We start from the raw sequence: 16,090 nt of genomic DNA on the forward strand, positions 1-16,090 counted from the left end.
CAGACTTCTAGTCTCCAGACCAGAACTGTTGTTTTACACCACCAAGTGTGTTATACTTGGTTACAGCAGCCCTAGGAAACTAAGACGCTATATAATTACCAATTGGTATCTTGGGGGAGACTATAGTAAAGATTTAAATTACTTTTCAATTTTCTTTCTTGTCAGATGCTTTATGTCATACGAAGGTGGTGCTTCAGGTGTGGGCAGGTTGGCCCAGATGTATCAGGTTACTTCTACACTAATGGAACCAGTAGGACTTGGTGATCAATCAAATGTGGAAGCTGATAGATACAGAGGACTCTAAGATGATTTGTACAATGATGTCAAAAGTCTGGTCGTGTTTACTGACAGAGAGGCAGGTAAGAATCAGGGAAGAGATGGTACATTCCATTTTGATCATGTGGGGTTTGCAGTGCTTGAGGGATAGTCAAGCACAGAAACCCAGTAAACAATGACTATCCCAGTCACTGACTGGGGCTCAGGAGATAGCACTGGGCTGGACACAGAGTCCTGCATTCACTGCCCAATTCTATGCTTTTCTTAGCAAACCGAATATCTGTATGAGAATATATGAGGCTAAGGAAAATGAGATCAAGAACAGGACTGTGGGAAACATTCTCATTTAAGGGATGGGCTGAGAAACACACACCATCAAAGAGGCTGAGTAGGCAGGGACAGATATGTAGGAGAAGACGCAGGAAAGCAGGTGTCAGAGAGGTCAAGAGAGAAGAGGCTTCAAGAAGGAGGGAGTGGTTGTCAGTGTCAAATGACACAGACAGGTAAAGAATGTTGCAGATTAAATCACAGGATTTAGCCTTTAGAAGACTCCTGTCACCTTAGCAAAGGCAATTTCAGGGGGATCATGGCAAAGAATCCTGATAGCAGTGGGTAGAGAAAAGAATGAATGATAGATAAGAGTAGACTACTCTTTTAAGAAGCTGGTTTGTGGAGGATATAGGATGATAGTAAAGAAGTGAGATGCAGGGATAAGGAAGGAATTTTGTTGGGATGTTTTGCTATAATTTTTGAAGATGGTTGAAACTATAGTATGTTTCTAAACTAAGGGGAAATTAGGCAGATTAAAGTCTGAGAGAAGGGAAGAAAGGATAGGATTAGTGTGTGAGCATAGAGGAGGGAGAGGAGTGGAGGGTTACAGATGACAATAGGGTTGGAGGAAGGGGTCAGTGGGTGTGCCAGTTTGAAACTGTTATGGATCCCAGAAGAGTCATGATCTTTTAATCCAATCTTGTTGGGTGGAACCTTTGGATTGAGTGTTTCCATGGAGATGTGACTCACCCAACTGTGGATGAGACCCTTGATTAAATTATTTCTATGAAGGTGTGGACCCTGCCCATTCAGGGTTGGTCTTGATTAGTTCACTGGAGTACTTAAGAGAGCTCAAAAAATTAAAAAAAAAAAAAAAAGAGAGAGAGAGAGAGGGAGCCGACACAAATGTTGACTCTTAGAGATGCTTAGAGATGCAGACAGAAGGACATTGGGAGATGCTAAGCTGCTAAGCAAAGAGGTGAAGTCCAGAGTTTGTCCTGGAGAAGCTAAGAGAGGACCCCCAGACACTTAGAGAGAAACACCCTGGGAGAGAGAAACAAGGACACACAGTTGCTGAGAGACAGCAGCCCAGAGACATTTTGGAGAAAGCCATTTTGAAACACAACCCAGGAGCAAAGGACCAGCAGATGCCAGCCACATGTCTTCCCAGCTGACAGAGGTGTTCCGGATGCCATCGGCCATCCTTCGTATCCTCTTGTTGATGCCTTACTTTGGACACTTTTATGGCCTCAGAACTGTAAATTTTTAACCTAATAAATCCCCTTATAAAAGCCAATCCATTTCTGGTGTTTTGCATAATGGCAGCATTAGCAAACTGGAACACAAGCACAATTCCAATTATGGATGTAGCTACAAAAATGACATGTGATTATGTAATATCTACCATATTGTTGTGTTTGTTTAATTATCTTCTTTGCTCACAAACAAGTTCTTTTTCTGTTATAAACAGTGCTCTGAATATCTCTGTACCAACTACTTTTTCCTTCTCCTTCAAGGGTTCTTTAAGTTATGGTGTCAAAGCAAAATTCTGGACAAAGCATATCAACGATTTATTGCCGATATAACATTCTGCCAGTCTGAGCCCCAGGAAGGCTCAACCAATGATCAGTGCTCCCAGCAAAGGAAAACCTCACCTGTCTCCTCACAGCCCTAACAGTGGGCTCTTGTATGTTTTATTTTGTTAGCTTTTCCGGTACATAAGCGTATTTTAATTTCTATTTGTTCAATTGCTAGCAGCACTGTATAATTTATTTTGGTGTAGTGCTATATATTTTCCATGCTTGGGCTCTGTTTCTTTAAATGTAAACTACGTATTCATCTTTGACCATTTATCAAATAGAATCTGGACTTTGAACTCAGACCATGGCACCAAGCCTTTTTTATAGGCATCTTTACCATGCTTTTTAAAAATTACAGTAGTAATCCCTATCTACTGTTAAAAAAAATCATTCAAACAATAAGAATGTGTATAAAGTACAAGGTGAAAGTTGACAGTATAGAAAGGGGCAAAAGGTTTCTTTCCTTCCCACCTTCTTGCCTCCATGGAACAGTAACACTTCCCAGATATAATCCTTGAAATCATTTTTCTATTCTTCTGGTCATTAACTCCACACTTCTAGCTAATATGTTCTGTGTCTATTCCTTGATTTAAGAATTTGGACAGCAATTATTGGATTCCTATGATGAATGACAAGTAATTTAGCTAATTTACACTGCCTCCCTGTCTCCAACACTATTTTGATTTTTAGATCTTCTTTTGGACACTTTTATGGCAAGAGTCTGAGCAGGAAACACAAGTACAGAAAGTGGGCTGGGGCAAGAAATGTCACAAGGCCCTCCTAGCCCATCTTCTGCTTTTCCACTATTAATACAGACGTGGTGAGGGAAAAAGTCAAGACGTAACTGGCAACAGACACTTGTCCTCATGTTGCGAGATGACTGGGAAAGGTGTGACTATAGTATCCCAGAAAAGACATGCTCAGATGATAAGGGTAGCCTCCAATGACCAAGGGTTGCCATGTGGAAGTGTGTCCAGATCTTTTTATTTTTTAAGAAAAGCCATTTAAAAATGAATTGTATGTGAGTAGAAAAATGGGGACAAAAAACTAAATGAAAAATAGGGTGGGATGGAGGGGATGATTTGAGTGTTCTTTTTTACTTTTATTTTTTATTCTTATTCTGATTCTTTCTGGTGTAAGTAAAATGTTCAAAAATAGATTGGGGTGATGAATGCGTAACTACATGCTAGTACTGTGAACAGTTGATTGTACACCATGGCTGATTGCATGATATGTGAATATATGTCAATAAAACTGAATTTAATTTAAAAAAAATGAATTGTATGTATAAGCTTTCAATCTGTAACTAATACCTCAGATTTTTTAAAACACTGCTGGCCAAACACTAAAGGACTGTCTGCCAAATATGGCCTCCCCCCCCTTTTTTTTTCCATTTTAATAGTATATTTTAACTCATTATATCCAAAACATTATCATATCAACATGTAAACAATAAAAATGCATTGATAAGAGATTTTACAGTGGTTTTTTAATACTAAGATTTTAAAATCTGGTATGCATTTCACTTTTAGAGCATGTCACTCTTTGGATGCTAAATTTTCATCAGAAATACCTAAGCTGTATTCGGATTTCATAAAATTTACAGTTGAAAACATGTAAAACAACTTGTTTTACAATACTTAGAAGTTCTCTAAACTAAATCAAGTATCACTTTTTAAATTTAAAATAATTAAAATTAAATAAAATCACAGATGCTGTACCTCAGTCTCACTAGCCACAATTCAAGTGATCAATAGTTGGCTACATACCTAGTGGTTACCACATTGGACATTGCAGATCTAACCTATACGTACAAAAGAAATTATCTATGTGTACCACCTTTCCTCTCTGGGATTCCTATTTTCATATGATTGAAATCAAACTGAAAAAATATAGAGCAGCCAGACAAAGGCAGCCACACAGATTACCTACAGTGAAAGTGTGTATTAACTTGCAAGGGTCAAGGCTTCTTGATGACAGCAGTCTAGTCTGATTTATATGCTCAGCCACCTACTTCTTACACCTCTCCATTGCCTATTGCTGCTCTGGTCCCACACCACACAAACAGAGAGTATCCCAAGGTGAGCTAAGCAGTTTTTGATCTGTCATATGGTTTTAAGAAATACACTCAACCTTCTGTTATTTGACCCATCTGTTTTAGGTGGTATCTCTTCATTTCCCAGTCTGTGAGATGAAGACTGAAGTGTCCCTATATCTTTCTCCTCCTCTCGTTTTCTTACCTCTACCTTACCAATGGTTTGCCAAAGCTTACAGAATTTACTTTCTGTTCTCTAACTATAATGAACACTTTTGAGCTTTGTATTTGGGTTGATTTGAAAAAACAGAAAAACAATTTCCATGATAGCAATATTACATATATGATAATAAAATAATATAATATATAACATAATATAATATAGAATATACACTATAACATATAGTAATGTATACATGTATACATTTTTTCTTTCCTTCTAACATTTGGTGGCCATAAATTAATTGTTCACAGCCTATGACTGAAGGACTAGTTTCTCAATGCAGGTAGCAGATGTGGGTTTTCCACCCTTTGGGGGAGTCCTGCCTCCTGGAATGAGGGGGCTGATTGCAAGCTCTGTGTACCCGAGAGGGTACATCTATTGACAGGCTTTGCTTAGAGTGTTTGGGCATGGAGCAAGTAGTGTGTCCCCAACACATGTCCACCCATGGAAAAGTAAAAAGTTTTTTCTGAAATAGCCAATCAATATCCACACTAGGAGTCTTAAATTTCTCCACATAGGTGTTTAGTACATAGTTGTTCCTTTAAAAACCCTGCTTTCTGACCTACACCCTACTCCTAATCTCCATAGTCAATCTCAAATATGTGGCATTCACTTCTGCTGAAGCCTCACTCCTTATCTGTCCAGGTGGGTAGAGCTGATATATCCTTCAATGCAGTTCCAAGAAAACCTCCAGTCCACTAATGTCCCATCATCTGTTCTCAGAGCAGTTCTGAATTCCTTCTCTTTAAACCTCTTTATATTCTTTTCAAGGGAATTGTTAAAGGCACGGGAGATTAATTAATCTGTTCAGTCTGCCACTTTGGGCCAGAAGTGACCAAGAATTGCTGACAAATGTAAAGTTTCAGCGATACTTATTCTGTTATTTCCCATTCTGCTGCTTTTCCTTTGAATACGTCAGCAACTCTGGGATATTCGGGTATCCCCCAGCACCAGCCCCTCTGCCATGAGAATTTCTGAGCTACCTAGAACTAAGAGCTATGGAAATTTGGGGAGCATATTCAAGCTTGCTGGGAAATCAAAAGTCATATTCTTTGACAAAGATGGGAGTCAAAGATTGTCTCATCAAGAGATTACGTTTTTCTTGAATGAATATTATGCCTTAAATCAATTCTCAAGAATTTAATGTCTTACCTCTATTGTGAATGGAAAACTATTTTCAGTATATCTTCTAGCTGTGAGTCATTGATATATAGGAACTGAATTACAGACAAGCGTGCTCTAGATCAGCCCCGTTCAACAGAAGTTTCTGAGAGAATGGAAATGTTCTATAATCTGCACTAACACAGTAGCTATTAGCTATTTGTGTCCACTGAGCACTTAAAATGTGGCTAGTACAACTGAAGAGCTAAATGTCTAATTTAATGTATGTTTTAGTTTGCTAATGCAGCCATTATGCAAAATACCAGAAATGGATAGGCTTTTGTAAATGGGGTTTATTTGGTTACAAATTTACAGTCCTGTGGCCATAAAAGTGTCCAAACTAAGACATCAACAAGAAGATACCTTCAACCTTCACTGAAGAACAGTTTGTTCTTATTGAAGACAATAAAACGATAATTAATAAAATTGTAAATTCACTTAAAAATTAGTCATATGTGTAAGTATTTTAGGAGTTCAGAAAAGGGAGCAATTGAGGGTTAGAAAGCTCAAGATTGTATCTATGAGTTAGATCTAAGTGCTAATGTGACCCAAAAAATGCCACAAGATGTTAAGTAAGAAAAGCAAATGGCAAATCAATATACACACTTGGGGCCATTTGTGTATAAAAAAAGCATATGTGTGCTTATATTTGCAGAGAACATTTCTGGACAGATACACAAATTGGACAGTGGAAGTGTGTGTCAAGGCAAGGAATTTTCCATTTGGTTTGAATTTTTGTTTTAAAAATAGCTTAACATTTAAATAATTTGTTCTTAATAACAAAGTTATAGGCAAAGAGAAGATTAATGAATAATATATTTTAAAAAGAGCAAAGTAGTCAACTCTTTCCTGTGCTATTATTCATGAATGACCTTATGCGATTATTGCAAATAGTCTACATCCTGTGACCAAGGCTTTTCCATACTCTAATAAAATGCTTTAAAAGAAAACTACTTAAGGAGAGTCCTAGCCCTGCTCACCCTACCCACAAAATGCTAAACACAGTGATCGACTGCTTCTAATTAGAAGTGAACTGGGAAGAAATTATTGGGAGGAGGATATTACTATTGGTTAAAGAGAGAGAATCTAAATCTAATCTTGAGGTGGATATGATTTAACTACTTGGAGAGGAGAAGGAAGGGCATTCTGGACAAAGGCAGAGCCAGAGGAAAAGAAGGGAGCAGGCATGCAGGGGATATGTGTGGGAGCAGTGAAGACTCTGAAAGGCCAGGCAGGGAGTAAAGAGGGGAGAAGGGGAAAGAAAGCTGGACAAGAAGTGTGGGACCAAATCAAGATGGACTTGACTGGCAAGAAGACCAGAGTCTTAGAACCTACCCTCTTGGTTTTCTGGTTTTCTTCTGGGGAACCAAACTATTACTGAGTACCCATCATGGCTGGCTTAGCACAAAGAGGAATAAGAAACAGTCATTGAGTTCAAGGAACTAGATAAGATATGTAAAAGGGGTGGTGTCATACAAGGAACACAAGATTTGGAGCCCACAGTACTGGTTCCATCACTTACTGGTATAATCATGGAAAGCTTTGTAATCACTTAGAGCCCACAGGTTCTTCCTCTACAAAAAAAAAATGGAGATAAAAGCTACCTCCTCATGAGGCTAAAATGACTAAGATAACACAACTGGTTCAAATATACCATCAATAAATACTAGTTCCCTTCCTATCACACCCACCCCCATTCCTAACCCTAAACCAATAGGGAAAAGACAATATTTTTCTTGTACCTTTCTCCACAAAGGTGATACCAGAACAGAGCATCCATGTATGTGTGGTATGTGTGGCCAGGGTGAGCAGGGCTAGGACTCAGGGTTATGTCAGTGGGAGAGAGGGAGGAAAAGGAGACATGTCCAGAGATTTAAGGGCTGATCACCAAAAGCCTTTAAGCAATGCTAAAGAATTTAATGCAATGGGGAGCCATGTACAGTGCAGGGATATTAAGCAGGGGCGTGGCCAGATTAGAGTCACATTTTAGGAAGATCATTTAAGTGGTGGTATGAAGGACAAACTGGAAGGACAGAAGTCAGGAAGCAGGAAACCAGTTTTCAAGCCACTGCAAAACTCAACTTAATCTCCTCTATATTTCTATAGTACACACTATTTATTGAAATAATTCAAGTATCCAATTACTGTCATATTACACTGTCATAGCCTGCTGTTTTATGTGCACATGTTTTTTCTCCAGAACCACACTATTAACACAGATAAGGAATCTGTCCTCAAAATGCTAAACACAGTGATCGACTGCTTCTGAATTAGAAGTGAACCGGGAAGAAATTATTGGGAGAAGGATACTACTATTAGTTAAAGAAAAAGTTGAGAGATTATTCATGCTGTCATGTGCCAGCTCTTCTCTTGTTCCCTTGCTCCACCCTATACAGGATCAATTTTAAAAAGCCTTGATAAGTCCAGAGTTAGCCCTTTATTGTGAAGCACACTCCAATAAACACCGAGACCTGCATTCTGCTTGGAAACTTCTTTTGACTTCTTAAGATGCACTAAAGTATCAGCTCATCTGATTCACAGCAGGGTCAGGGCCTATCACCATATTTACTTTTTCTGATAGGAATGAATGCTAGGGCAGAGGGAAGGAAGTCTCCAGTAAATTCAGGTTTTTTCCCACCGTTTCTCTCCATTCACACATGACTCTGTGATAGAGGAAGCAGCCCATTGGTTCTTCAGCAGCCACATGACCAACAAAATAGCCAGAGGAGTTTCATTCTAACCCTAACACTTTGGGGGCCCCAGCCCTCTCTAAATGGAGGGTGTCAGCTGCCCCTGAAGCTCAGCAACACACACTCAGGCAGTGGTGCAGTCATGCCAACTTCTCTTCCCACCCTAGTTCAATCCTCTACCATGGGGATCCTATTACAAATATGGACAGAAAATAGAGCTCCTCATGCAGGTTTCATCCACCTCTCCATCCCCCTAAGCCAGCAGCTGCCCCTTGACAACCCCTTCAGGCCTAGCAACATCCTGTCATGGGAAGAAGCCCACACAGGCCTTGGAAGTGGGCTCAGGAAATTTGGTAGGGAATTCCAGGGTCCTGGGTACTCACAATCCTGGGGAAAGGCTGGTTCTGGGAGGCATTCCCCTTGGGCAGACAGACGTCTTGCTCTGTGGCAACAGACAGCCGGACAAGGGAACACGGATTTCTAGAGTGTGAGCTCAGGGCAGGGTCTCTTTGGTTGCCTAGGTCTAAAGGGTGATACTGATGTGATACTGAGAAGACATAGAGCCAAGGTCTTACTAATTTTTGAGAATATAATCTCTTCAAGCTTTGGGCTGCCAGAGCCAAAATGAAAGGGGATGAAGTCCAGAGTTTGCCCCAGAGAAGCTAAGAGAGAACCCACAGATGTTTAAGGAGAAAACCATGGGAATCAGAAGCTGAAAGCAATGCAATCCGGGAGCAAAGGACAAGCAGATGCCAGCCAGGTGTCTTCCTACCTGACAGAGGTGTTAAGGATGCCATAAGCCTTTTCCACAGAGAAGGTATCTACCTCTTGATACCTTAATTGGGACATGTGCATGGCCTCAGAACTGCAAATTTGTGAACTAATAAACCCCCATTTTAAAAGCCAATCCATTTCTGGTATTTTGCATTCTGGCAGCTTTAGCAAACCAGAACAGCAGGTGTTAACCTTCATCACTTCCTCTTATCTGCATTCTCCACTGTATTTCTCTACAGTGACAGGAGAGACTCGTGCCCTCTTCAGAAGAGCTAGCAAGTGCTATACCCTCCACACCCAGACATGAGGGCCCAAATGGGGGGTGGAGACTTGAAAGAGGGGAGGAAAGGAAAGCAAGCAGAGTTCCTGAGGGCTGCAGCAAGGAAGTAAAGGATCCTTGCTGAGATTGGTCAGCCTGGGCCTGAGAAGCAGCTTAAAGGCTTAATTTTTAAGTCATTCACTCATAAGGAAATTCCACAAGAGCCCGGTTACTGGAGAGCTGAGGTCCTGAGGTCACTGAGAAACTGACACAAGAAGAAGACAGAAGGAGCATCTAGGAAGAGGACTTGTTCCAAGGCCTAGAGGTCAAATGGCTGCTGCAGTGAAGATTAAGATGCTCTGGAGGCAGAGCACCATTGACTATTCTCTGTGGGTGACCCAGCTGGAGTTCCGTCTTTTATGACTAGCAAGTCCTGCTCAAAGGCCATGTCTCTCCAGGTTAACATCACTTTCTTTTCACTTCTGGAAAGGCCACCAGGTCACAAACACCCCCTGTTCAGCTTCATTTCGTAGTATCAAAACAACCAGCTTCCTCATTCTGGAATCATTTGGGGTGGCCCTTCCCTGATGCAAAACTACCCTTTCTGAGTTCTTTTCTAAAGTAATAATAAACAATTGCAGCATGCTACTTTTCAGAGCATTTTCTTTCTTTTTTTTTAACAGCCTCTGCCTCCAAGTTTCTCACTGCAAATTCTCAAGGTGGTGCTAGATACTCCCTCTCAGCATTTCTGGAGTAAGCCTTCCTCCTGTCCACTATATACCAGAATGCTATCAGGACACTGTTCTGGGTTAATTCCAGTCATGAGGTAAGTGGTAAAGTACCATTGCAGGCTGACTTTAAAGGAACACATTCATTTCGATATATATTCCACATGTAATATACAAAGTCAATTATTTCATCAATATAAGCAAAATGAAATTTTCACCCAGAGAATGCAATACTATAAGCTTACTGCATTGTTATACTTTCTTACTTTATGAAGTACCACTGTGCCAGTTTGAATGTAGTATGTCCCCCATATGCCATTATCTTTGATGTAATCTTGTGTGGGCAGACTTGTCAGTGTTAATTAGATTGAAATTCTTTGAGTGTTTCCATGGAGATGCGCCCCACCAACTGTGGGTGATAACTCTGATGAGATATTTCCATGGAGGCATGGCCCGACCCATTCAGGGTGGGCCTTGATCAGTGGAGCCATATAAATGAGCTGACAAACAGAAGGAACTCAGTGCAGCTGAGAGTGACATTTTGAAGAGAAGCTACAGACAAGAGGGACACTTTGAAGAAAACACAGGAGCTGCAGATGAGAGACAGTTTGAAGACAGTCGTTGAAAGCAGACTCTTGCTCTAGAGAAGCTAAGAGAGGACAAATATCCCAAGTGCAACTAAGAGTGACATTTTTAAGGAACTGCAGCTAAAAGAGGAATGTCATGGGAGAAAGCCGTTTTGAAACCAGACTTTGGAGCAGACACCAGCCATGTGCCTTCCCAGCTAATAGAGGTTTTCTGGACACCACTGGCCATCCTCCAGCGAAGGTACCTGATTGTTGAGGCGTTACCTTGGACACTTTATGGCCTTAAGACTGTAACTGTGTAACCAAATAAACCTCCTTTTATAAGAGCCAATCCATCTTTGGTGCTTTGCATTCTGGCAGCATGAGCAAACTAGAACAACCACCTACCAACTCATTTTCTTCTCACACTCCTGTACGCCAGAAATTCGGAAAAAGCCAATTGCTTGTTTTCAGATGAGGAAATCTTATCTTTGTTGAGGATATGACTTGCCAACCAGGGAATAACTGATCAAGAAGGAGAACTGCAGTTTGCTAACTCCTGGGCCAGTGCTTATTCTTCCTGACCCTATGTTAGGAGGGTCCAAATGAAAATACTCAAAGGCATGTTCCCTTCATGAACTCCAAAGTCAGCAAAGGAAGTGTGGTGGGTTGGAGCTGCATGTCCCCCAGAAAAACATGTTCTTAAGCCTAACCCATTCCTATGGGTGTGAACCAATGTAAGTAGGACCTTTTGATGAGGCTACTTCAGTTAACATGTGGCCCACCTCAATCAGATTAGGTCTTAATCCTATTATTAGAACCTTTTATAAGCATTATAAAATTCAGACAGAGAGAGAAAAAGCCACAGGAAGCAAGAAGCTGAAATTCAACAGAATCCAGAAGAGAACAGGGAAGCCAGGAGAGGTTGCCATATGCATTGCCAGGAAACAAAGGCGCCAAAGACCAAGAATCACCAGCAGCCAGCCCCAGAACACCAGTCTTCAGGAAGAAAGTTATCGCCTTAATGACAGCTTAATTTGGACTTTTTCCCAACCTCAAAAATGTGAATTAATAAATTTCCATTGTTTAAACCAATCCACTGCATGGTATTTGCTTGAGCAGCCCAGGAAAATAAAACAGGAAGCAAAGGCATCATCATCCTATAAGGAGGCTAAGTCATCTCTTCCTCTCCACGTTTGTCTGAATTTGAGGAAGGAGTTCACCTCTCAGGAGGATTAGGGCAAGGGGGTGGATATACAGATAAGATGGTCTTTTTTTTTCATTTATTATTATTTAAAAATATATAGTTCAATGTTTTTAAAGTATATTCACAAAGTTGTACAACCACCACCACTATCTATTCCAGAGCATTTTCATCACCCCAAAAGGAAAACCCAAACTCGCTAGCAGCCATTCCCATTCTCCTTCCCCTCAGGCCCTGGTAACCACTTGTCTGCTTTCTGTCACTATGCATTTGCCTATTTTGGACATTTAATATCAGTGGAATCATATAATATGTGGCTTTTTGTGTCTAGCTTCCTTTACTAAAGCATAATGTTTTCAAGGGTCATCCATGCTGTAGCATGTAGCAGAACTTCACTCCTTTTCATAGCCATCTAAGCCATTTCTGAATCCCCAGGGATTCTTCCTGTCTCTCCTTTCATGCCAGCTGTGACATGAAAGGATGGAGGGCCACAACTGGGGCAACACAATAGACGCTTCATCCTCATGGTGCCCAGGGAGAAGAAACAGATCCCAGAGGAATATCACTGCATTCCCCCTTCAACCTTCTACAAGCAAAAGATATGACGAGGACTACTATGTCCGATCCATCAGCAACAGTCTTAACCAGACAGGCAGGTCTGTGCAAAGCCCTGGGCCATTTTCAAGTAAGCAACCATTGGCAAACCTGCTTCTTAAACAAAGGTAAGGCCCAGTGTCATCTAGGAAGAGTGATCCACTTGACCCCTTCCTTCTACAAGCTTCCAGGGACCCACTCTTAAATTGTAGATTCATAGTGCAGTGTAGGAATCCCTCATCACTTCAGTTGTCTTTTGCTAATGCTCAGATCAAAGCCTTCTGGCTTCTAATGGATTTCCTCGGGTAGATCTCCCATGATTAATCCCAGGACAAATATTACTTGCAAACCTCCCAGACTTCTACATGCATCTCTCATGTCAAGGTGATGATTCAACTTCCTGGTAGCCTAAACCAGCATTTTTTCGAAAGACTCTCCAATGGTATATAAAATTAGATATTCTTATAGCTATTATTTAATGTCTTCATCTCCTTCTTCTCCTTTCTGGTACAAGATGGACAAGGAATTATCATGCCCATTTTGTAGAAGAAGAAATGGAGACCCAGTAAGAGCAAGAGCCAATACTCTCTAGCAGAAAGTAAAAGAACTGAAATAAGGGGCCCTGTCTTCCATCCCATTACTCTGGGTATACCAAGTGTATACATGGAGTTAGTCAACTAAATACTCCTTCTAGGGAAAAAGCAAGAGAGAAACTACAGTCAGCTCTCAATTATCCAGATAGATTCAAGGGCACGTATTTAAATGCAAGCTGCATTCTTCCTGCTACCAGCAGTGTCTTCTTCATAATCAGGCAGCACATATCCAGAACACAATCTACTTTAACAGCAAAAGAACTCAGGCAGGTCAACTTCCAGTGTTCCTCCCCACCCCTGAGTTCTCCAACACCACCAATGTCCACCATAAACAAAAGAAATAGGGTAAATTAGCATATATTCACTTTATAAGTGGATGTGAAAGAAAATCAGGCCTTCTACCAGACCCAGCCTGCTAAGGAGAAGGCTCTAGAAGGATCAGTGACCACTGCCCCTCCCTCCCCTCACATCCAACCACATCTCTTACCCTCCCTTCAAACTTGGCAGTGGCTCCTTCTTTGATGCAGAGATTCCGAGGTGGCAAAATGAAAGCAGGGGCCTCGGTCAGGGGCATGGAGCCAACTCTTGAGTGATCCACACTGAGGGAGGTTTTGGAGACACGTGTTGAAGCAACCAGCTTCACATCCCCCATGGTCTGCAAAACAGGAAGGTAGAGGACCAGATCAGATCAGACAAAGTACAACACTGTCTTCCCTTCCAGGGTTCCGTCGTGCCCGGCATGCTGGTTGGATACCCATGCCATTTTTCACATGGAGTGAGTACCCAACCAGGTCAGAATCCCAATGAGCTTCTCTGTGGGAACAAGAAGCTCTGTGCCTTCCATAGACAAGAGCCCAACCCTTGACTCCTCAAATCCCATGGAGAACTTCCCATCGTTTCACTGTTTCTTTCTTCTAAGAAAACGGCAGCTAGAGACAAGAACAAAGAAAATGGAGGGCTTTCAGAGTTTTTTACAATAAGTATCTATAATCAGTATGTAATATTCACTGACCCAGCAGAAGCAAATCCTGCCTTAGGCACATGTAGAAAGTAAAAGCTGCTTTTCCCTAAACTGTGAGAAGTCACAAGCTAAAGAAAACAGGACATACTCCAAGAAAGGAAAGTAGTTTGGGATTAATATGGCCAGGATCCTGAGTGTGCTTAAGTTGAAAATTTTGGGGTTTAATGAAGGGAAGGAAGCAAGATAGGGAAGACATCCCACCTCTGGAGACCCGATTGTGAAAAAGATTCAAAGGTTACAGAACGTCAGAGAAGGGAGGCATTTTAAGACTATCCAGGTCAACTCCTCCATTAATAATTGAGAAGGTAAGTCACTTGCCCAGGGCAACAAGGCAAAACAGTGGCAAGAATACCTTGGGCTCCTGGTCTGAAGCCAAGCTGGGACTAGACAAGATGTCAATGTGGGCTGCAAGGCTAGCGGGAGCAAAGGAACTGACATGAGAAGTAACAGATGATTACCTATGTACAATGATGTTCTTTTATTACGTTCAATTTTTCTCAATTTTAAATATTTCATTGTAAAACCTGGAAAATAGAATAAACTATCATTTATAGAATATCTTCTCTGTGCCAGACACTGCACTTGAGTACCTAATACATTATCCCACTTGTTCTAATCCTCAGAACAAGCCCATCAAGTAGGTATAATCATCATTCTGCGAATGTGGAAGCTGAGCTCAGAGTGGTGGAATAACTTGCCTAATTCTCAGCTAGCGAGCAGCAGAAGTAGGAATAGAATCAGATTTATAAGGTTCCAGAGCTTTTGGCATGCTACACAGTCTAAATGAAAAAAGGGAAAATATCCATCATTCTGTGATACAGAATAATGGTACATCACACTCTCTCCTGTTTGTTTGTTTTTTTGTTGTTGTTGTTTGTTTGTTTTTTACCATGAACACAGAAAGATACAGTATCTTAAATGGCTGAGAACATTCTCCATATGTTCCATATTTTTTCCCCACAACTTTTCTTAAAATAAGGGGTGGGGTGCCTTTAAAAAATCTGATTTTAAAATATTCCATCATATAGATGTACTACAGCTTATGTAACTGTCTCCCTCTTGCTGGTCATTTTGATGGTGTTCAAATCTCTTTTATGATAATAAACCCTGTGATGAACATATTTGCCTAAATCTAGCAAAAATAAAATAGTAATAAAAAAACAAAAAAATAAAAAAAGAATGACAAAGTAGCAAAGATCTAGGTTTGTTTGCTACAGGGCACATCACTGCTTGAAAAGCCCACTGATAACTGATAACTTCACTGATAAGGTATTGGCTTTGCAAGCAGATTTATTCCAAATGATAAGACTTCCATGCTCACTGCTGTAGGTAACAATAAAAGCAAACACTTAGGTAGCACAGTCTATCTGCCAGGAACTGTTCTGAGCACTGTACAAATAATAGCACATTAGGACACTATGAGACACATAATTTCATTATCCCATTTTATGGATTAGCACCCTGAGGCACAGTGAGATGAAGAAACTTGCCCAACGTCATGCATTTGATAGAGGTCAGGACTGGCATTTGGACCCAGGTAGTCTGACGCCAGAGCCCCTATTCCTAACCACTAGCCCCTCTTGCCTCTTGTGAGCTGTCAGAGTTGGCTAATGGGATGAGGGTCTGAGGTTGGGGCAAGAAGGCAAGAAGTTGAGAGTTGCTACCACACCTATGTAAATTAAGGACTTCCTTATGTCAAAACATGCCATAAACAATATTAAAAGATGAATGATAATCTAGGATAAATTGTGTGCAACAAATACAAAGGACCAGGATATTTTATATGTAAAGACAAAGTCACCCATTAGATAAACGAGCAGAAGATATGCCTTGGACAGCTCATAGAAGACAGATAAATGATTAATAAAGAAATGAAAACTGCCTAGCATCAATCATAATAAAAAATGCAAATTAAAAACAAGGCACTTTTTTTTCACTAATCAAACTGACATTAAAAAAAGATAACATACATTGCTGGTGAGATTACAGTGAAACAGGCATAAACTGGTACAATCTTCTGGACAGCAATTTGGGAAAAGATTCCAAAAAAAAAAATGTCCATCCCTTTCCCTAGTAATCCCACATTTACAAATATACTATAGGACTTTTCTAACAG

General features: G+C 40.6%; 1 protein-coding gene across 3 annotated transcripts in view; it reads right to left on the reverse strand.

The window, feature by feature from the left end:
- MYLK (myosin light chain kinase) overlaps window positions 1-16,090 on the reverse strand; it is a 319,613-nt gene that overhangs the window by 183,613 nt on the left and 119,910 nt on the right. For all 3 annotated transcript variants that reach the window (XM_037837064.1, XM_037837074.1, XM_037837055.1), the window contains one exon: window positions 13,441-13,608. In XM_037837064.1, coding sequence (XP_037692992.1) covers window positions 13,441-13,605 — 165 coding nt within the window. In that variant the 5' untranslated portion in view covers window positions 13,606-13,608. The remainder of the gene's footprint in view (window positions 1-13,440; window positions 13,609-16,090) is intronic.

The sequence above is a fragment of the Choloepus didactylus genome, chromosome 1, assembly GCF_015220235.1.
Source record: "Choloepus didactylus isolate mChoDid1 chromosome 1, mChoDid1.pri, whole genome shotgun sequence".
NCBI classification, from domain to species: domain Eukaryota; kingdom Metazoa; phylum Chordata; class Mammalia; order Pilosa; family Megalonychidae; genus Choloepus; species Choloepus didactylus.